This window comes from Hyperolius riggenbachi, chromosome 6 (genome assembly GCF_040937935.1).
Source record: "Hyperolius riggenbachi isolate aHypRig1 chromosome 6, aHypRig1.pri, whole genome shotgun sequence".
Classification (NCBI taxonomy): Eukaryota; Metazoa; Chordata; class Amphibia; order Anura; family Hyperoliidae; genus Hyperolius; species Hyperolius riggenbachi.
Window position 1 is genome coordinate 309,978,636 of NC_090651.1, and position 23,284 is coordinate 310,001,919.

Here is a 23,284-nt window from a genome sequence, read left to right on the forward strand (position 1 = left end):
GGGTTTTCCTTATTTTTAAAAGCATGTAGTAAATGGCAGTTGCTCCGTCCAACTGCCAAAATAGTGTACAGCAAGCATGGAGGCTGGCCAGCATCTTTGTATTCATTATTTTCAGGGACTGTCTTTATAAAAAATAAAGGCCATGCTAAGAATCCACCATTAAGAGATGGACTAGCCCAAAACCTGTTGGTAATGTCAGATTTCTACTACTTACTATAACTGACAGCAACATACGAGAAAAGTCATTTATGGCTCATTTTACTCTGGGAGAAATGTACTTCTTAATTGTATATGTTTTAAATTTTAAGATTTTCGCGACAGTTCCTCTTTATGTGACAAGACAATATATACTCTGTACACTGCTGCAGAAGGTGTAGGCACTATATAAATACTAAATAATAATAGGGGTAACTGATGGGGGATGAAAATTGAGTACCCAGAAGAAAGCCATGTAAACATAGGTATACATTCCATTGAGATACAACCCCTCTAGGAACCCCTGGCGATAAGTAACCCCATGCATAGATCCCTGATATGAATTATCAGAAAAAAATTTACATATTCTCTTCTAAAATAAACCACAGTATCTAAACAGTAAGCCCATAATGCATCAGTTCAGAGCAAGTTCAACATTTTTGCTTTCGGAGGCCAAGCTTTTATCCTGAACTGCTGGACAACAGCAAACCTAAATCCTTTAATGTAACATAATTATTTACCCAACATGCATACAGCTATGTTGTTCAGCAACCGAGCAGAGTCACTGCATGCCAGCTTTCTCAGATTTTATTGGAATCGTGCAAGAATCTTTGTATAAAATATGTTCCTCTGCATCTATTTATCTAGAGCTGCTTGTTTGCTGTATATATTTCAGAGGCTTGCAGCAGTAAGTCTAGAGGCTGTCAACACTAGTTGTGTTTGAGTCCTTGTTCAAAGGGGGCTACCAATTATAACCACCTGTGTGGGAGATGGTGAATACCAGACATCTGTTCTGCTGTGCAGATTACATCTGCTGATCATGGAACAGACTTAGTCAAACATGGAATTGTGATCACAAGGGACCTTCTTTGCCATTAACCTAATCTTCAATACAAACCCCATTGTCATGACATAACATTGGCCCAATAAGGCCCCTGAGATAACAGAAAATAGAAAAACAGAAAAACAGCAGTAAAAAAATTTTATATTGCTTTATTTTTGTGGGTACTTATTAGTTCACTAGTGATCACATACCAGTGTTTTGTTATTTCGCCATTTGTTGTAGCTATTCCTGTATTGAGAGGTACAGACAGGCTGCCTAATCTGTAATCCCTTTTACAAAGTTTTGGCAGCCTGGCTGTCATGCTTATACTTTATGGTCCAGGGGTCCCCAACCTTTTTTGGCCCGGGAGCCGTTATCCAGACCATACTTTCCCTGGGGACTGGGGGAGGGGTGATACTTGGCCGTTCCCGGGGGAAGGGGGGGGGGCACAGTTTATAGGTATGTAGGTAGCCAGGTATAGGGTATCTAGGTATAGTTGCCCCAGTATAGGGTGTATAGTTGCCCCATTATAAGGAGTATCGTTACCCCAGTATAGGTAGTTTAGTTGCCCACTCCCCTCCCCTCACGGCCGCCGCTAGTGTTAACTTAGCTGGCGGCCACTATCTCTTTTATATTGCCTGGTCTCTTCTTCTTTCACAGCAGCGCATCCCCCGGCTGCTGTGAAGAGGCAGAAGCAAGAGAGCAGTTCCCATGGTAACGTATACATCTCCGCTACAGGTAGCCGCTCTCCTGCTTCTGCCTCTTCACAGCAGCCGGGGGCATGGAAGAGAGGGGCTAACCAGGCAATATAAAAGAGGAAGTGGCCGCCAGCTAAATTAACACTAGCACCGCCACTCTTCCATTAGAAGTATACACGCTGAATAGCACGTGGTGACATCATACACATGCCACACCGGCAGCTTGTATACCGCTAATGGAAGAGTGGCGAATTTGGAAGACAGATGACGGATGACACAGGACAGGTAATGTATAAATGCACGCACAGGAGGTACAATTATACACTAGAGGGCAGCAGCGAGGTGGCAGATACAGCGGACCCTGTCGATTCCTGAGAGATTTCATGCTGAAATCGATCAGTAATCGGCTTGTGGTGTATGGGAAGCTGAGGGCTCGTTTCCACTGTTGCGGTGCGGAATCGCCTGCATTCCACCGCGGACAAAATCGCATGCGGGTGCGATTCCGCATGCGGTTTTTGCCGCGATTTCGCATGCGATTCCGCATAGGTAAGGGAATGTGCGAATTTAACCATGTCACTGCCGGTGTAAATTAACATTATACCTATGCAAAATCGCATACGACTTCGCGGTAAAAACCGCATGCTCAACCCGCATGCGGTTTCCCTATTAAAAGCATTAGCGGCGATTCGCGTGCATTCCTCTCGCACGCAAAATCTGACGGCTCTGCCGTGCAGATTTCTGCCGTACAAAAAAACGATCCCGCAGCCGCACAAGTGGAAACAGCCCATCCACTTGCATTGCCTATGCGAATCCGCATGCGGACAACGCATGCAGATCCGCTATAGTGGAAACGAGCCCTGACAGTTTTCTCTCTTAATCAGATTGGATCAGAGAGAGATTTGTCTCTTGGTCGAATCTGCCCATCATTGCTAGATGATGCTAGATTTCTTAATGCTATATACTGTACACATGCAAGATTTTTATGTGATCAATTGGATTACTCATAATGATCTCAGAAAAAAAGGAGTATGGGTATAGGCTAGTGATGACCCCAAATTTTGCGTTTGTGTAACTTCCCATTATAATGTGCAATTGAGATGCAAAATTGTAATTCATCATGCTGTGTCATCATTTTGTATCAGATCATAATTTTGTGTTATGCATAATTTCACCTAATTGTTCGTTATTACTAAAAAATATGTGAATTTTCACATAATTTTGTAATTACAAAAAAATTTTGCATAATTCTCTACGATTATGATTTTTTTATTATGATCATAATCCTAAGTATGAAAATTATGCAACATTTTTCTAAATCATAATGAACACATTACGACGATCACTAGGTATAGGTTTACCCAATGCCATTGGCCTCTCCTTCAGCAATACTACATGCTGGGTGACACTAGCCCGACTGATGTTTCAGTACTATGGGCAGGGCCGGATTTATCATAAGGCACTGTAGGCACATGCCTACAGTCTCCTGATGATGGAAAGGTGGCTCACTCCTCCTCTATTGCCTCCCTCCCTGCAGAGTGTTGAGCGGAGTGTAAATGAGAGATTACTCACCCAGCTCTGGATATTCTACTAATGAGATCTCCCTTCAGTTGGGGGCTACTTAATACTGAGGATACCGGCTACCTAATGCTAAGGGGCACCTGTAGCTGCCTATGACAGGCAAGGGAAGCAAGGGAGAAGTGACAGCTGGGGCAACCAGCACACTTGTAGTGCAGTTCAGCGGGGGTTTGTAGGCTCATGGAGGGCAAAGTCTACTGTGCTACGACATTTGTGCCTATAGGCGCCTGTGATGTAAATCGGTTTATGGTAATTCTTATATCCTAACAGTGATCCAAAAAGATCATAAGCAATGATTTCTGGTAACATTTGTCTTTTGTTTGTTTGTAGCTCTCGCCTGTTACTAGCTGTAACCCTAAGAACCAAGATACACCACTTTCCTTTCAAATGAATGCATTATAGACTTTTTTTTACACACATTTTAAATGTGTTTGATGCATTTTACATGTTTTTATGCCTAAATAAGGCTGCTGCCTATAGTTATGCCACTGATCATTTGTGCTACATTTTGTCACAGTAAGGATAGGAAGGCCATTTGATTGCAGTTTCTATTTTCTGCTAGTAACTGATGAAGAAGAACATGAAAAATGGCAGAGAATTGTTATTTTCAAATACTGGCTAGATTTATCTGTTTTCTCTAGGCTGCATGTAAAGTGCTATATTTCAATAAACAGAGCTGCTTCTCAAAGCAGCAAACATCACCCACTTCCAACAAGAAAAAAGGTGAGGACACCTTCACACACACTGCAGTCACCAACAACAGAGTGAGGATGTCACTGACCATTTCTGTTTGAGCCTCCAGCGGGGTGAATTGTAGACACAGAATCCAGTCCTGTTTGGCTGACATGAAATTTACACTACTGCATGAAGTCATAAGTATTATATCAAACACTTGTGACATTTATGTTTTTATACAGTATATATTGTTGTACATGATATCATGATAGATATGATGGCCCGGCATTGCCCTGGTATGTATTTGGCTGGTGTTTGCCCCGCCCACTTCTTCTAACCCTAACACACAATTACTCAATTACTCAGTGACCTAGTTTGTGAGCTTTGCGATCTTTGGAATCAATAATTTGCATTGAAATGAAACAAATATGATTGTGGCTCCACCTCCTTTTCTGAATTTGAATCCCAGTCACCCAATGACCAACTGTATCAGGTTTGAGGCTTGTGCCATTAACAGTGCAAGAATGGCAGCAACTAAATATTCCTTTTGAAAATGAATAGGTGAATTTTGATTGGCTTTTTTAGGCTCCACTTACTTTTTTGCATATTAATCCCCGTCACCCACTGACCAACTGTGCAAAGTTTGAGAACCCTACCATAAACAGAATAAGAACTGCTGCACTTTACATTTTTCCAGTGAAATTTGCATTTGTCTCCGCCCACTTTTTGGTTATGGGGATAAAAAGTATCCTATATGTTATTCCAGGTAATGTACTATGTGTGTGCCAAATTTTATTCAAATCCGTTCAACCATTGTTGCGTGATTGAGTAACAAACATCCAAACTTTCACATTTATAATATAAGTGAGATTATTAATATTTAGTACTTATATAGTGCCAAATTTATATTGTATTATCTTCCACAGCAGTGTACAGATAATATTGTCTTGTTACTTAACTGTCCCTCAGAGGGGCTCACAAACTAATCCCTACCATAGTCTTATGTGTATGTATGTATTGTGTAGTGTATGTACCGTAGTCTAGGGCCAATTTAGGGGGATAGACAATTAACTCATCTGTATGTATGTACAGTGGGTTGCAAAAGTATTCGGCCCCTTGAAGTTTTCCACATTTTGTCACATTACTGCCACAAACATGCACCAATTTTATTGGAATTCCACGTGAAAGACCAATACAAAGTGGTGTATATGTGAGAAGTGGATCGAAAATCATGCATCATTCCAAACATTTTTTACAAATAAATAACTGCAAAGTGGGGTGTGCGTAATTATCCGGCCCCCTGAGTCAATACTTTGTAGAACCACCTTTTGCTGCAATTACAGCTGCCAGTCTTTTTAGGGTATGTCTCTACCAGCTTTGCACATCTAGAGACTGAAATCCTTGCCCATTTTTCTTTGCAAAACAGCTCCAGCTCGGTCAGATTAGATGGACAGCGTTTGTGAACAGCAGTTTTCAGATCTTGCCACAGATTCTCGATTGGATTTAGATCTGGACTTTGCCTGGGCCATTCTAACACATAGATATGTTTTGTTTTAAACCATTCCATTGTTGCCCTGGCTTTATGTTTAGGGTCATTGTCCTGCTGGAAGGTGAACCTCCGCCCCAGTCTCAAGTCTTTTGCAGTCTCCAAGAGGTTTTCTTCTAAGTTTGCCCTGTATTTGGCTCCATCCATCTTCCCATCAACTCTGACCAGCTTCCCTGTCCCTGCTAAAGAGATGCACCCCCCGAGCATTATGCTGCCACCACCATATTTGACAGTGGGGATGGTGTGTTCAGAGTGATGTGCAGTGTTAGTTTTCTGCCACACATAGCGTTTTGCATTTTGGCCAAAAAGTTCCATTTTGGTCTCATCTGACCGGAGCACCTTCTTCCACATGGTTGCTGTGTCCCCCACATGGCTTGAGGCAAACTGCAAACAGGACTTCTTATGCTTTCTGTTAACAATGCCTTTCTTCTTGCCACTCTTCCATAAAGGCCAACTTTGTACCTTGCACGACTAATAGTTGTCCTATGGACAGAGTCTCCCACCTGAGCTGTAGATCTCTGCAGCTCGTCCAGAGTCACCATGGGCCTCTTGACTGCATTTCTGATCAACGCTCTCCTTTTTCGGCCTGTAAATTTAGGTGGAGGGCCTTGTCTTGGTAGGTGTACAGTTGTGCCATACTCCTTCAATTTCTGAATGATCGCTTGAACAGTGCTCCGTGGGATGTTCAAGGCTTTTGAAATCTTTTTGTAGCCTAAGCCTGTTTTAATTTTCTCAATAACTTGATCCCTGACCTGTCTTGTGTGTTCTTTGGACTTCACGGTGTTGTTGTTCCCAATATTCTCTTAGACAACCTCTGAGGCCCTCACAGAGCTGCTGTATTTGTACTGACATTAGATTACACACAGGTGCACTCTATTTAGTCATTAGCACTCATCAGGCAATGTCTATAGGCAACTGGTTGCACTCAGATCAAAGTGGGCCGAATAATTATGCACACACCACTTTGCAGTTATTTATTTGTAAATAAAATGTTTGGAATCATGTATGATTTTCTTTCCACTTCTCATGTGTACACCACTTTGTGTTGGTCTTTCATGTGGAATTCCAATAAAATTGATTCATGTTTGTGACAGTAATATGACAAAATGTGGAAAACTTCAAGGGGGCCAAATACTTTTGCAACCCACTGTATGTATCCAGTACAAATGGATGTTGAACTATGGATAATCTCAGCTTTTTGGTGTTCATCGCTCATTCAAAAGAATGGACATCGCTTTTTAACCACTTTACTACTGAGTGGTGTTTCCCCTTCTGCAATTTTCACCTTTCAGCGCTCTTTCCATTAATTTACCTATAACTTTATTACTATTTATCATAATGTAACGATCTATATCTTGTTTTTTTGCCACCAATTAGGCTTTCTTTGGGTGGTACATTTTGCTAAGAATTATTTTATTCTAAATTGTAATTTAATATTAACGTTTGAAAAATAAGAAAAAAATGGAAAAAAAATCATTATTTCTCAGTTATCGGCCATCACACTTTTAAAATAGTACATGCTACCATGATGAAAACCCACTTATTTTATTTGCCCATTTGTCCCAGTTATTAAAACATTTAAAATATTTCCCTAGTAGAATGAATATTTTATTTGGAAATAAAGGTGCATTTTTTCAATTTTGTGTCCATCATCACTAATTACAATACCATAATTTCATCATAAATAACATTAATATACCCTTTTGACATACATATTAAAAATGGTCAGTCCCTATGTATTTTTTTATTTGTCATTTTTTTTATATGCATATCATTTATTTAGGTAACGATGGGAGAGGGTGGGATGGGAGGTTTAATTTTAAATGGAATGTCTTTTTATAAAACAAAAAATTTAATGTAGGTGTAATTTTACTATTTGGCCATAAGACGTCCTTGTGCATGATTTCCTATTAGTGTATTATAAGTACGCTAAACAGAAAGTAATGCGTGAACGTGTTACTCCAAAAGATACGATGATGGAAGTTACAATGACGCAGGCATCTCATTGATACCGATGATCATCGACACAAGAACTGCTTTCCCATTCATTCATCTCCCCTCTTACCGTCGGTGGCGACTACCCACATGGCAGTGAGCACAGAAGCGAGCAGCAGTCATCCGCCGCCACTGACGTCTATCTACATGGCTGGGCAGGAACTGAAGTTCTGCCTGACGTAGATGTACTTTAGAAAACCACAGAAGTAGGTAAATGCCAGTACCGGCTTTCACAATTATTCACGCAAATGCCAAGCTCGATCCCATCATGTAGCTTTCAGGATCAGCTAAGTGCGGCTTTTCCATATCCCTGACAGGAACCAATACCAAACGCTTGTCTGCTCCTTTGCATAGAAGCGTTTAGCATCGGCTAAACTCGGCATGCTCGAGCGGCCATCTGAAGCGGCCCTAAAGCAGCACAATCATGCAGAGCCAATCAGCAGCAGTCCCATGCAATGACCTGCTGTTACTTTCCTGAAACTGAGCGGTTTCAGTACATATGACAATTGTTTTCTTTCCAAACGGAAAATTTTGCTGCAGAGAGCTGACAGATGGTAAATTTAGAACCTTAGCTGGGCTTAAACACTAATTAACCCTCATGGGCACCAAAAGCTACCAGTTATGAAGGAATCTTCTTTGAGGTGAAAAAAAATGCATTTTCCATTTGATTAGAAAATATGAGTAATTACAAAGCAGGACTGCTAGCGTTTTATTTAATATTATGAATTTTTCCACAGATGGTGAAACCGAGAACTATTAGACCAGCGGACCTTTTGTTCTAGGTTTGAGTTCATTAGCATTAAAAGGTAAGTGGAGTGGCGAGCACTCTTTGAAAAAGCTTTGGGAGATGGCAACACTTTCGAGCTGTAACTCTATGACATAGCACACTGTGAGATGACACTGGTTGGGACACTGAATTTCCATTTCCTTATCTCAGAAAATATTGGCCTTCAGCAAAACAGCCATGAATAAGGAATACAAAAAATAAGGAAAATAACATTTTCAACACAGGACATTGCAGAAAAAAAACAGAACATAAAGAGCTGAAGGGCATATGAAAGTGAAATAAAGATCAAAAATAGTGGCAACACAAATGAAAATGAACACAATTAATTTTTATTAACACCAACCAGATCATGAAGTATAGTTTGCATCTAAAATGCCTTCGTAATACAAACCCTAATAACCTTACAATAGAAAAACGTAATTGTGGGCTTGTTTTAAAGTAAACCTGAGGGGGGGGGGGATTATATATACCTGGGGCATCCTCCAGCCTCCTCCAGGCTTATCGCTCCCCTGCCGCCCCCTCTGCCTCCTGGTTTTCTGCATTTGACCCTGGAAAGTCCTCTGGTCCGAAGCCAACTGTTGCGTGCCCATGTCGTGCTCCCATGGCCAGGAGCATTCTGCGCCTGCACAGTACTACTAGCAGTACTACTGAAGCACGCGTGACCAGACTGCACCAGCGCAGACTGGCCCAGCCCAGACTGGATGACTTACTGGGTCCGATTGCAGAAGAGCCAGTAGGTGGCGGAAGACGACAAGAATGTGATCTGCCTGGAGGGGGCTGGTGGAAGCCCCAGGTATGTATATTTTTTTCCTCCTGTCCCGTCCAGGGTACACTTTAACCACTTCCCAACTGAGGGGTTTTACCCCTTCAGCATCCGAGCAATTTTCTCCTTTCAGCGCTCCTTACATTCATTCGCCTATAACTTTATCATTACTTATCGCAATGAAATTAACTATATCTTGTTTTTTTCGCCACCAATTAGGCTTTCTTTAGGTGGGACATTATGCCAAGAATAATTTTATTCTAAATCTGTTTTAATGGGAAAATAGGAAAACATATGGGAAAAAAAACATTATTTTTCAGTTTTCGGCCATTATAGTTTTTAAATAATGCATGCTACTGTAATTAAAACCCATGAAATGTATTTGCCCTTTTGTCCCGGTTATAAAACCATTTAAATTATGTCCCTATCACAATGTTTGGCGCCAATATTTTATTTGGAAATAAAGGTGCATTTTTTTCAGTTTTGCGTCCATCCCTAATTACAAGCCCATAGTTTATAAAGTAACAGTGTTGTACCCTCCTGATATAAATATTTAAAAAGTTCAGTCCCTAAGGTAACTATTTATGTATTTTTTTTAATTGTACATTTTTTATTTTTTTTTTAATTACAAAAAAAAAAAAAAATGGGGAGTGTGGGAGGTAATGAGTTAATTTTTTTTGTATAAGTAATGTATGTGTGTGTGAAAAATAGTTTAGGGTGTAGTTTACTATTTGGCCACAAGATGGCAACAGTTTAATGCGACCTCCAAGCTTCCTTCCGGAAGCTTGGAGGAAGTACAAAGAGGCTGGTATTTTTTTTTTTTTTTTACAATGATCGAGCTGCTTAGCGAAAGCAGCAGATCATTGCGGGGGCAGAGATCAACGAACGGGAATGTATTTTCCCGTTCATTGATCTCCGGGCGAGCGGGCAGCGGCGTGCACGATCGCGGGAGTGCGAGCGGGAGAGCGGACATCGGCGGTAGCGGCGGTAGCGGCGGGGGGTGCGTATATCTACGCTCCGGGCGGGGAAGTGAAGTCCAAAGGAGCGTAGATATACTGTACGGCGGCGGGGAACCAGTTAAAGTGCACCTAAAATTATACACAGCACACAATCAGAAGTCGTTATTCCACATATGGTTGCTGAAAAAAAAACACTTCTCTGTGTTTATTTAGACAACCTGTGTAGGGCTGGTTCACACGGGCGTCTGCTGAGCTTTTGCTTGGCATTGCATTCAAACGCCTGCGTTTAAACGCCGGCGTTTAAAAGCTAGCTTTTGAAAGCTTTTGAAAAGCGTTCAAGGCTAGCAGTTCTGGTCTCTGCTATTGTTTCTAGAGATGAGCCGAAATTTTCGAAATTTCGAACTGCTTTTATTACGAATGCGAAATTTAACATTACGACTCAAATTCGTAATTTCGTAATTAATTTTCAAATCGTAATTTATAATTTCGTAATCGAAATTTCACTCCCGTAATGACGAATTTCGTGTCTCCAACCGAAATTTTACTTTTTCAGGTTTGTAAGGGTTTCTATCCCTCTAGATGCCTAAAATGAATAGCACAGCCAGCCAGCCTTTTCTCTCTCTTTCTCTCTCTCTCTCTCTCTCTCTCTCTCTCTCTCTCTCTCTCTCTCTCTCTCTCCAGAGATCTGTAGTATTTCAAAACCATACTCACATTCATGACATGTCCAGGGATCAAACCCAGGCCAACCACATGGAAGACAGCTATGCTCACCACCATACCACCAAACACACACTAAATAGACTGCTAACCTAAATCTTACTTGTAGACAGTCATATGAGACACATGCTGGGTGCAGGGCTTTGTGATTGGACCATGGACCATGCGATAGAGTGAGGTGCAAAAATGAAATCATGCCTAGCAGAGGATGGTTTCACAATGCTAAATGCTAGGCTGGCTGTGGTGCAATTGGTTAGTGCGTCTGGCTGGTAACAGCAAGGTTACAGGTTCGATTCCATCCAGGCATGTCTTTTCCTTTTGCGTTCAACAGTTGTCCAAACAGAGCCAACAGAGCCCCAGATAGCCATGTAGAGTTAGGTCACAGCTAGCCTGGCTGTGGTGCAATTGGTTAGTGTGTCTGGCTGGTAACAGCAAGGTTACAGGTTCAATTCCATCCAGGCATGTCTTTTCCTTTTGCGTTCAACAGTTGTCCAAACACCGAGCACAAAGTTTTGCATGCGTAAAGTTTTACGCACGCAAAATACCCCATGGGGTTCAATGGCGCAGCGCGCGCACGCAAAAGGAAAAGACATGCCTGGATGGAATCAAACCTGTAACCTTGCTGTTACCAGCCAGACACACTAACCAATTGCACCACAGCCAGGCTAGCTGTGACCTAACTCTACATGGCTATCTGGGGCTCTGTTGGCTCTGTTTGGACAACTGTTGAACGCAAAAGGAAAAGACATGCCTGGATGGAATCGAACCTGTAACCTTGCTGTTACCAGCCAGACACACTAACCAATTGCACCACAGCCAGGCTAGCTGTGACCTAACTCTACGTGGCTATCTGGGGCTCTGTTGGCTCTGTTTGGACAACTGTTGAACGCAAAAGGAAAAGACATGCCTGGATGGAATTGAACCTGTAACCTTGCTGTTACCAGCCAGACACACTAACCAATTGCACCACAGCCAGGCTAGCTGTGACCTAACTCTACATGGCTATCTGGGGCTCTGTTGGCTCTGTTTGGACAACTGTTGAACGCAAAAGGAAAAGACATGCCTGGATAGAATTGAACCTGTAACCTTGCTGTTACCAGCCAGACACACTAACCAATTGCACCACAGCCAGGCTAGCTGTGACCTAACTCTACATGGCTATCTGGGGCTCTGTTGGCTCTGTTTGGACAACTGTTGAACGCAAAAGGAAAAGACATGCCTGGATGGAATTGAACCTGTAACCTTGCTGTTACCAGCCAGACACACTAACCAATTGCACCACAGCCAGCCTAGCATTTAGCACTGTGAAACCATCCTCTGCTAGGCATGATTTCATTTTTGCACCTCACTCTATCGCATGGTCCAATCACAAAGCCCTGCACCCAGCATGTGTCTCATATGACTGTCTACAAGTAAGATTTAGGTTAGCAGTCTATTTAGTGTGTGTTTGGTGGTATGGTGGTGAGCATAGCTGTCTTCCATGTGGTTGGCCTGGGTTTGATCCCTGGACATGTCATGAATGTGAGTATGGTTTTGAAATACTACAGATCTCTGGAGAGAGAGAGGGAGAGAGAGAGGGAGAGGAGGAGGAGGAGGAGGAGGAGGAGGAGGAGGAGGAGGAGGAGGAGGAGGAGGAGGAGGAGGAGGAGGAGGAGGAGGAGGAGGAGGAGGAGGAGGAGGAGGAGGTTGGTTGGTTATTCATTTTAGGCATCTAGAGGGATAGAAACCTTTGCAAACTTTAAAATACTAAATTTCGTAATCGTAATTACGAAAATTTGCGTAATTTGCGAAAATTACGAAATTTCGATTACTGCTAAAATCGTAATTGTAGTAATTTCGCGAAATTTCGGAAATTCGTAATTAGGTCATTACGCTCATCCCTAATTGTTTCCTCACGTTTACTGCCTCTGAAAGCAGCATGTTGCTTTTGAGACTAGACGCAACGCTGGGATCTACTGCCAGGCTTTCATAAAAGCCTGCAAAAGCCAGCTCTAAATGCTCCCATTCACTTGCATGGGATGGCAGTAGATCCCAAAAAACGCTGCGTCTGAAACGCTGCGTTAAACGCCACAAAAACGCCCGTCTGAACCAGCCCGTAACTAGTTCTTATCAGCAACTGTGAATAGACTGCCAGAGTGTTTTGCTGAGGCAACTCTCCATTTAGGAAACACTGAAGCTTAACCCTTTTAGTGCAACCAATGAAAACTTCAGGGTTTTTTTCGTAGGATTTCAATTAATTGTAAATTAAAATTGTATTTTAAAGATTATTATGTTAATCTTTTAGAGCAGACAGGAAGCTCTGAGTTTAGTTCCACTTTGATAAAATATCTATAATATGAAAATGTTAATTTCAATAAGTAAAATTTAGGGGAAACACCAAATTTTGGCACACGCACAGGTGGTGGATTGGGATTTATTATACAGCTGAAACATCTACTATAAAGGTATTAATGACTGGGCAGAAGAGGGTTAACAATGGTGAAGTTGTTTAAGGTTAGACATTGATCAAGGGGGTTAGGAGACAGGGTAGGGGACAGTTAGTATAATCTAAAAGATATTAGGAATCAATGAGGTTATTCATTTTAAGGGAGGAAGGAGGGTCGATCACTTGTCAATACAGTGCATTGTTTAAAAGACCACTCCAGCAAAAAAAATAGGCAGTTAAAATCTGACAGAACCAACAGGTTTTGGACTAGTCCATCTACTCATGGGGGATTCTCAGGGTTTGCTTTGTTTTCATAAGCATTTCCTAAATGGCAGTTGTTAAAACCTAACTGACAAAATAGTGTGCAAGTGAGTAGTGCGGCTGGCAGGTATCTTACTATTTTGACAATTAAACTGCTGTTCAGGAAATGCTTTTCAATACAAGGAAAACCCTGACAATCCCCCATGAGGAGATGGACTAGCCCAAAACTTGTCTGCCTACTTTTTCCGCTGGAGTGGCCCTTTAAAAATATTGTATATGTTTGGATTATTAGTTGTGGAAGTGGAATGACATAACAGACATATCAAGCCCAATTTGCTGCAAGATAATTGCAGTCTTGGCCCCATCCATTTTTGTCAACAACAACTTGCTGTGTAGGATGACAATACCATACAGCTAAATGCATACTCTTAATAAGTGTTATCTGAAATGATTGTTTGTAAGCATTTCAGGAGGCAGTTTAGCAACAACTGCTGTACAGGCATACTGCTTAGCTATCTGGCAAAGCAAGCCCTTCTCTTCTGTGGAGAGAGAGGGGAGGGGGACATGTGGGAGGAGCTCGGCTTCAGCAACTACAAAAGCACAACAGTAGCACTGGTAATTAGCAATCCAGCCCAATCACTTACAATGTTATCAATAACATTGGAGTACACCTGTATTCATACTAGATTTTCACCGTTCATGAACGATTGTTTTTGCCGATAAAAATTAAATGTGTATATGATTAAAAAGTACCCGAGCCGAAGCTCAGGTACAAAATCAAATACTTACCTAAACAGAGAGAAACCTCAGGATCCTATTGAGGCTTCCCTCGCTACTCCATTGTCCCCCTTGCTGAGTGCATCCCCCCGGAAGATAAGCGACAAGACATTGTCGCTAATCACATCGGGGCCATGCAGATCCTCTTCCTATAGCGTGACCGCGCAGTAGCCACGCGAACCTGCTCGCGCATGTGCAGTAAGCCAGAGCCGCGGGCTCTGTGCTACTCTGCATGCGGGCTCACATGGCTACTGCGCGGCTACGGTATTGGAAGAGGAGCTGTACGGTCCTGTTGTGGAGGGGGCCGTGCTCAGCAAGTGGGACCACAGAATAGCGAGGGAAGCCTCAATAGGATCCTGATCCTTCCCTCTCTTAAAAGGACAACTGTAATGAGAGCGATATGAACGCTGCCATATTTATATCCTTCTAAGCAATACCAGTCACCTGGCTGTCCTGCTTATCTCCCGCCTCTAAACCTTTTCCCCATAGCCTCTGAACAAGCATGCAGCAGATCAGCTGTTTCTGACATTATTGTCAGGTCTGACAAGATTAGCTGCATGCTTGCTACTGGTGTGTCATTCAGACACTACTGCAACCAAATAGACCAGCAGGGCTGCCAGGCATCTGGTATTGTTTAAAAGGAAATTAATATGGCAGCCACCATTACCTTCGGCTCCAGAGCTTCGGCTCTGGATCACTTTAAGTAAGGCAGATGCTTAAATTGGCTTGTCCAAGACACAAAGAAGAATCAGTCCGTGATACAAGTTGGTGCGGAAAGCCTGCATTCTCATGACATGTGAGTCTTAGATTTGAGCACAGCCTCGGCGAGAGGACTCCCAGGCCTGCATAGCTGGTTAGGATATATGTTAACATAGTATGTTTAAACAAATGTAATAACTGTAATAAGGAAGTCACATTGTTGCTGTTATAACTGAGTCTAGAGTACAGCCTTACGTGTAAAACATAGATCAAGTACTTACGCTTCCCTGTGCAGAGGCTTCGGTTATATCCTACGGGGCTGAAATACTCGAAGATGAAAACAGTCACAGCAACCACGGTGAGACACATGACAAACATCATGACCCAGACAGCAGGACTGTACGGCTCTGGAAAAGAAGATGAGATTCCTGAGGGTTCGCACACAAACATGCACCTGCAGGAGACATTACCAAGGTTCAGGGAGCATCTCACACCTGGTTCACAGATACACAGCAGCCTATACATTTGTATGTTTTTACACAAAGCTCCCACCTGTACCTTTCAAAGAAAAAATTCAGAGTAAAAGAATATGAATATAGTATACATATATGTGTATATATATATATATATATATATATATATATATATATATATATATATATATATATATTATTTTTTATTATTTTTTCAAGAATCAACACCAATTTTCCTAATTGACTGTAACATGCCTCACACATGTTACATTTTTTACCTAATTATGTAAATAAATGATTGAAAACTCTGAAAAAAATGCTTGGGTCTTTAAATTAAGTATTTGACAATCTACCCTACTCCATTACATTTTTATAAAGATTGATGAAAACAGTCCGCCACTCTCGACCGACTTTTATTGAAAAAAAAAGGAGATCCAAACTGATTTTTCAAATGAGTAGGAAAAAAGGTTTCAATTTTTCTTTACAACCAATCATTTTTATTAAAAAGCTGTAAAATAGGATCATTTTACTGTAGTGTGTGTGGCCACTGTTAAATACTTATGCATTGTGGACCTAGCCATGAGGGTATATTACTGTTATTTTTTAAAATAAGGACTTGCAGTTATTGCTAGGGTACAATGACAAAACAAAAAACACAAAATAGAAACAATTCACCTTTATTTCCAAATAAAATATTATCCCCATACATTGCACTGTGTGCATAATTTATATATAATTTATATTATAGTCAGGATAATCAGAACAGATGGGCAAATGGGCAAATAAAATGTTGGGTTTTATCTGTGGTAACATTGCTTATTTTAAAACTATAGTGTATGTAAATGGAGAAATAATGTATTTTTTTCCTCTTTTTCCGCTTTAAAATGTATAGAAAAAAAATTATAAAAAGAATCATCCCCAAAAGCCTAATTTGTGGCAAAGAAGGTTTAGATCATTTAGGTGTGATAAGTAGTGATAAAGTTATTGGCCAATGAATGAGAGGAGTGCTGAAATGTGAAAATTGCTCAGATATATACTGTAAAAAAATACTGAAGGCGGAAGTGGTTAAATAAAATGAACCTATTAGTACAGAGAAAAATAATAGCTTTTTTTCTTATTTGAGAGAGAAATCTCATTAACCTTCGCATATATTTTAGTTTTTTTCAATCGGGAGTGTGGATTTTTCTGATCCATTTTTATGAAATGGACCCCCCCCGGAGGCCAATTGAAAGACTGTAGAGGAGGTCAATAGCTGTGAAGAATAGCTAGAAGTTGGGGCTAGTGAAGCCAAGCTGGTACGACGGTAGAGCAGTCAAACTCCAAAAGCTAATTAAAACTTGACCAGAAGTGCCATTGTAACATCATTACTGAAACTTTTGGGGTCTAGGTAAGTATAGCAGTGGCATTTAGTTGGAAGTGAGTATTCTTTAGTGTTCTTTACAGATAGGAGGAAGGGGATTAAAACTAGTTTCTTAGAGATTAAAAGAGGAACTGTAACCAAGAATTGAACTCCGTCCCAATCAGTAGCTGATACTCCCTTTCCCATGAGAAATCTTTTCTTGAATAGATCATCAAGGGGGTCTGTATGGCTGATATTGTGCTGAAACCCTTCCCACCTAGGTCCTGACAGTTTCCTGTCTATGCTATGACCCTTGTTGCACTGTGGGAAATAACAGCTGTTTCCGAATGCCAAGCAACCAGTATCTCCCTCTGTGCATTTGTACTTTATACATATTGAAAAAAAAAAAAAACCTTTTAGCCTATCGCATTGTTAGGGGGTGTAGTTAGTGATAAGGGCAGTTGGTGCTCTCTGATTTTTATGTCTGCCAGTAGTAAAGATGATTACATGCAGGCTGATTGTGGATCAAACAATATGAACAAATTACATAGCGAATATCAATCATTTTTTGGTCTCTCTTCTATTTTTTTACTTCTCACTTTGCAATGTGTTGATTTATTTTTTCCCTTTTTCCCAAAAGGTCATCTTTAAATCATGGAAAACAGGATTGGTGGTGATAGTGGATCACTTTACCAACATTTTCTGGTTACAGGCTGATGTGATCAGCTAGCCAATCCACTCACCAGTACATCCAAACTGCACAGGAAACTAATGAAATCTTTATGGCCCATAACATTTTACAGACAGAAATAGTTTTGAGGGCTTAATAGTACACATCAAAAAGCATCTTATCAGGTATGTAAGTTCCTACACCATCCTTACAGTCAAAGTTTACTGCGGGGCTTCACATTTTTTTCTCCAATGTTATTGCAACGATCTTGCAGAATAGGATGTGTGACAAGTCAGATTTATCACACTCACAAAATGAATTATTGAAAACCGCAATGAATGTAGTTATGTTAGAGATACTTGTAGATTAATCGACCCTATTAAGATTTACAGCCTAAAATGTCATGTTACTTGTTTGAAATCAGAAGCATAAGCAATTATTTACCATATATATATCAAACATATATCAACATATTGAACACATATCAAATAACATTGCTACAGCTACACTTCAAAGACAAATGGCTTTATTTCTGGTAACTGTTTTTTTCCCCCCTTTGCTTTAAAATATTCCTTAAAGAGAATCTGAAGCTTTAAAACAATCCTCTTTCTACTTAACATTTATGTTAAGTAGTATGAGCATAGCTAAAACGCTGCATTCCCGCAGCAGAACAATGCAGGTAAAGGATTTTGCTGCCCAGGGGAGGCAGAGCTTTGCGCTGTAGCTTTGATCTCCTCCTCTCAGTGAAAGAAGACTGGGAGGCGTGGGAGGAGGCGGAGATTGACGCAAGTAGAGGCAGAGCTACTGCACAGAGCTCTGCCTCTATCGGAGCCCCGAATTTTGCCCCGGGGGTTAATTACATCGTTCTGCCGCGGGAATGCAGCATTTTAGCTATGCTCATACTGCTTAACATAAATGTCAAGTAAAAAGAGGATTTTTTAAGGCTTCAGACTCTCTTTAAAGAAAAGGATGTGAAATCTTGCGCTGCTAGGGCAGTGATCAAGGGTGGCTGAGTTCGGTCACACTTTAGCTGCTCCTTTAAAGCCCGGCTGTCAGAAAGGCTTGGTCAGGAAAACAAAAATAGAGAAGGAGGAGCGCTCCATAGTGTAATACCGCTTTATTAAAACAAATTGCGCAAAATAAAAATTCACTTACTAGATGCAAGTGGATACAAGCATGTAATCAGGCTTTGCAGCCTTAAAATCATTCCTTGGTGGGTGCACTTCAAACTGCCGTGGCCATCGGAGTTGGATGGATCAGATGGAAAGTGACCCTAGTTGCTCCCCCAAGGGATGGACGTGTGCTGGTGGCGTTATTACGCGTTTCGGCGTTCCACGCCTTCGTCAGATAACGCCGCTAGCTCGCACACGAGAGGTTTATATACACTCCTTTTGGAGGGAAAAATGAAATGAGGGAGTGGAGGCCAATTTAAACTCTGAGAGTTTAAATTGGCCCCCACCAACCCATTTCATTTTTTGTTTTCCAGACTCTCTTTAAAGGCCTGGTTTAACCTGCCAGATTTGTCATTGTTTGCAAAGAGTAGTAGGTTTTTTTGCCTTTATTCATCATGTTTGATGCAAAAAAAAAAAAAAATCCCTTTAGAAATGTTAGTCACTAGTAATGAGAACAGATTTCACATAATCATAGTTTCACATCGTAATTCGCAATTACAATGCAAAATTTAAAATTATGGGTAACATCCTTATTAATTTTGCTTGTAAATATAATTAGGAAGTGTAATTTTGTGTAATTTCCTGCCAACCTCAGTGGTTAAAATGGACTAAAACCCAAAATGTCTTCTGTGCTCTAAAAAATTATTTACAGCATATTATATACAACCAGCATTTTTTTTTTTACTAGACCAGCATTCAAAGGGTTACACACAGAGCTGGAAAGTTCAGTGCAAAGAAATGTGGACGCATCCGAAGTGTAGATTACTTTATCTTGTGTTTACTTAAATGTATCAAGTGAGGAATGTGACACATTCTCTGACTGTGCAGAAGCTGATGGACACAGACACAAAGCATCTCTGAATTCAATACATAATGAATAAAACCAGTTAATAAAATGCAAAGTCAGCTCACAAAGCAAAAAACTGTACTTTTTGGAACTTATAATTTCTAAATGAATAATAATACTTATCCAAGCAGTGGTATAACAGCATGGCAATCATATGTATTGCCATGCTGTTATCCAAAACTAGTCCCTCCTCTGTCCACTTATACCTGCCCGAGGGGGGAGATTGGCCAACTTTTTGACCCTATGCGGAGGCATTTACCTGCCCCTTTGGGATCAATGTGGCAACCTCCCCCTTGATCATTTTTTTAATTCACTTAACCTTCTGCATTGTGCTGATGTAGCACAACGTCATAGTTTTAGCCCCAGTATGTTACAATGATAACACATTATTTTTTCTGCTATAGAGAATACATTTCACAATGCTGTCTAAAGGACACTATATTTCTCACTAGCCTTTACTCTTCACTTAATCTCCTCACTATTTTTCAAGTCTTTCATCTCTTTTCTAGTCTGCACAATTTTTACCCTGATGCTGCATTGGGAGTGTCTTCTCTATGTGCAACACTAGATGGCACCAGACTGGCCCAACTGGTGTCGTAGGCGTGCATTCAACAGCATGCGTAATTACGTTTGCGATGTGATAAAAGGATAAAGGATACCGGGCACCAGCTGCTTTGCAAGGCTAATTTATTTCATCCCACCAAGACAGACACCAAAATTCAGGCAGTAGGTCTAACAGCCGTTTCGCAAGCTGACAATGCTTGCTTCCTCAGAGACCCTTGGTCTCTGAGGAAGCAAGCATTGTCAGCTTGCGAAACGGCTGTTAGACCTACTGCCTGAATTTTGGTGTCTGTCTTGGTGGGATGAAATAAATTAGCCTTGCAAAGCAGCTGGTGCCCGGTATCCTTTATCCTTTTATCACATCACAATTGGTGTCTTTCAACCGGAGGCACAGGGAGCAAGTGTTGAGGACCCCCCAGAAGGCTGCCTGTTGTTACATTTGGTGCCGATCTTCCTTTCATTCCCCTATCATTGAGTAATTACGTTTGCGCTGGTCAATAGATTTCAGCGCTTGATGCCACCATTCGCAAGAATTCCAGCCGTCTACATAGTACAGAAGGGAAGTGGAGGAGAGGAGCGGAAGGGCGGCGTGATACCGCCATGCGCAACAGGTTACAAATACTGGCAGCCCGCCCACCCCGATTTGCAGTCTCCGTAGAAGCACAGATGTGCGCGAAGCGGCTGTCAGGCATAAGCACCCAGCATCTACCGTACCAGAAGATATCCCACCCATATCTGGTACAGCCACAGCGCAAGTTGGCCTTTATCATGTATGCACAATGATTGCACCTTGTTTTTTGATACAATAAATCAGCATGTTTTAGCAGTGCCAGTTCTCTTTGCCTTTTGCCTCCTCTGCCATGTTGTACGTACGATATACCTGAGCACGCTAAGCTGAATGTGGGGTATCTAGAAGGCCACTGAAGCACGCTTGCTACATCTGTAGTGCCAACCCGCTTTTTTTGTACCACTGCTTGGATAATAATAATTATACACAAATGCAAATATGATAACCATATGGCATATAAAAAGTAGGAAAACATGTTTTTATTGAATATTATGTCAGGGTTTTATACCGCTTTAATAGCAAAGCCCTCATACATGCTATCAATACCAAAATTGCTAAGTATTTTAAGGGCGATAGTGGGAAGAAGGCAAAAACTGCAAAGAAAAAATGTTTTTAAACTGTAATTTTCCTGGAATTTAAAAAACATTTTTTCCTTTGGATATTTAAAATCTATTTTTCTCAAAAAAATACAATGTCTTTTTGAAAAATGTTGGTGAAAATAGCGTGTATGGGGGCTTTGCTATTAACTGCTAAAGTCAGCACAAAATTATGCAAAAATTATGTGAAATTAGGAATATATTTTAAATCGTAATTCATGTAATCTTAAAGTGACTCTGTAACAAAAATTACAACGTTTTTTCTACCATCCTACAAGTTCCTAAACCTATTCTAATCTGTTCTGGCTCACTGCAGCACTTTGTACTATCACGGTCTCTGTAATAAATCAATGTATCTTTCCCCTGTCAGACTTGTCGGCCTGTGTCTGGAAGGCTGCCAACTCTTCCGTGCTGGTCTGTTCCTCTATGCACACTCCAGTGTGTGTTTTATTTACATAAGCCAGCAGCTTCTCTGCTATGTTATCAGTGATAGCAGAGAGCTGGATAAAAATCCTCCTCTGTTAGGCTGTGAAAGTAGCTGGCTGACACATACTGAGGAATTACAAACACAGGCACATGCAGAGCTGTCTTCAGGAAGCCTGTAATGTTCAGTGCATGAGAGAAGAAGGGGACAGAAGGTAAACACACAAATGATCTTTTGAGATTCAAAAGGAAAGCTGTATACAGCCTGCTTGTGTATGGATGTATTTTCTATGTGTGGACATACTGTACATCAATCTACTTCCTGTTTTGGTGGCCATTTTGTTTGTTTATAAACAAACTTTTTAAAACTGTTTTTAACCACTTTTAATGCGGCGAGGAGCTGCGAAATTGTGACAGTGGGTAATAGGAGATGTCCCCTAACGCACTGGTATGTTTACTTTTGTGCGATTTTAACAATACAGATTCTCTTTAAACGGGCACTATGGCGAAAAATTGTACAATTTAAAATATGTGCAAACATAAACAAATAAGAAGTACTTTTTTTCCGGAGTAAAATGAGCCATAAATTACTTTTGTATGTCTATGATACCTCAGCGCAATGGATACCACTTTGTCCGTATAAAGCAGGATAGTCACAGTACCTGTTCCTGGAGTTCCCACCTCTTGGACTTTGCGGAGTAAATTAAAACGGAGCTGTGATCTTGCTGTAATCCCGACAACCACTAACACACACCGCTCCGTATAGGTGCTAGGACGGTCACGCTGGACGGATTTCCGGGCCTCTAGGTCATGTGATCCACACTGTAGGTGATGGATGGTTCCCCTGTGCGTTCCAAGTGCGTCCTCTGTGCGGTGCTGCAAGAGAAGCGGAAACAATAGTGCACACTGTGTGGGGCCGAAAAGACCAGGCGCAAGAATCCACTTACTAGAAGAAAATTTGTTTAATAGCAGTATTGCAATGTAGCCTCCACTTCCCGACTCGAGTTTCGGCTTCCGCCTTCGTCAGGGGGTGGGGCTACAGACACAGGAGGTTATTTTTATTTGCATAACTCCTCCCACCACATCACGGAGGAGTTTAAACCAACAGTACATAAAAATATATATCTGCATGAACAATAAAAACCGCATGTTTGGATTGCAGCAGTGTAAATTGCAGCAGTATAAATTTTAAAATCCATAGGTATCACAAGAATAAAAATATATGTAAAATGTATAGAAGCAATAAGAACAATAAAAAAAGAACATTCTATTCAATTCTTAAAGGGACAGTACACTCAATGTATTCATCTCGTATAAAGCAGTTTAGATCAATATTGGCATTCAGGCCATGAGGAGCCAGGCTCTGTAGTTGAAATATCCAGCGGGTCTCCAACTGTGATAACCCTTTGATCACATTACCACCCCTCCAATGAGGTTTTATCAGATCTATACCATAACATCTTATACCCACAGGGTTTTTATTATGATACTTGGAGAAATGTTCTGGGACACTGTGTGCCTTCTTGTCTGGGTGTCCAATATTGTACACATGTTCTGAGCACCTTTTTCTAACACGTCTGCCTGTGCGGCCCACATATTGTAGGCCGCACGGACATTCCAAAACGTAAACAACATTGATGGATGTACATGTTATAAATTTATCAATCGTAAATCTTTTGCCATTCGAGGTGGAGGTAAAAGCAGTCATTCTTTGTCCTCCATATTCGCAAATCTTGCACA

At 41.0% G+C, this 23,284-nt stretch overlaps 1 protein-coding gene and 1 long non-coding RNA gene across 5 annotated transcripts in view; one reads left to right on the forward strand and one right to left on the reverse strand.

Annotated features, from left to right (window-relative positions):
- Nucleotides 1–23,284, reverse strand: part of GRIN2D (glutamate ionotropic receptor NMDA type subunit 2D) — a 982,184-nt gene that overhangs the window by 196,722 nt on the left and 762,178 nt on the right. For all 4 annotated transcript variants that reach the window (XM_068241305.1, XM_068241308.1, XM_068241304.1 and 1 more), the window contains one exon: nucleotides 15,177–15,302. In XM_068241305.1, the coding sequence (XP_068097406.1) occupies nucleotides 15,177–15,302 (126 nt within the window). The remainder of the gene's footprint in view (nucleotides 1–15,176; nucleotides 15,303–23,284) is intronic.
- LOC137521689 (uncharacterized) lies at nucleotides 85–17,556 on the forward strand. Its single transcript, XR_011022178.1, has 3 exons — nucleotides 85–189; nucleotides 8,245–8,313; nucleotides 17,348–17,556. It is a non-coding gene; the product is annotated as an uncharacterized lncRNA (long non-coding RNA).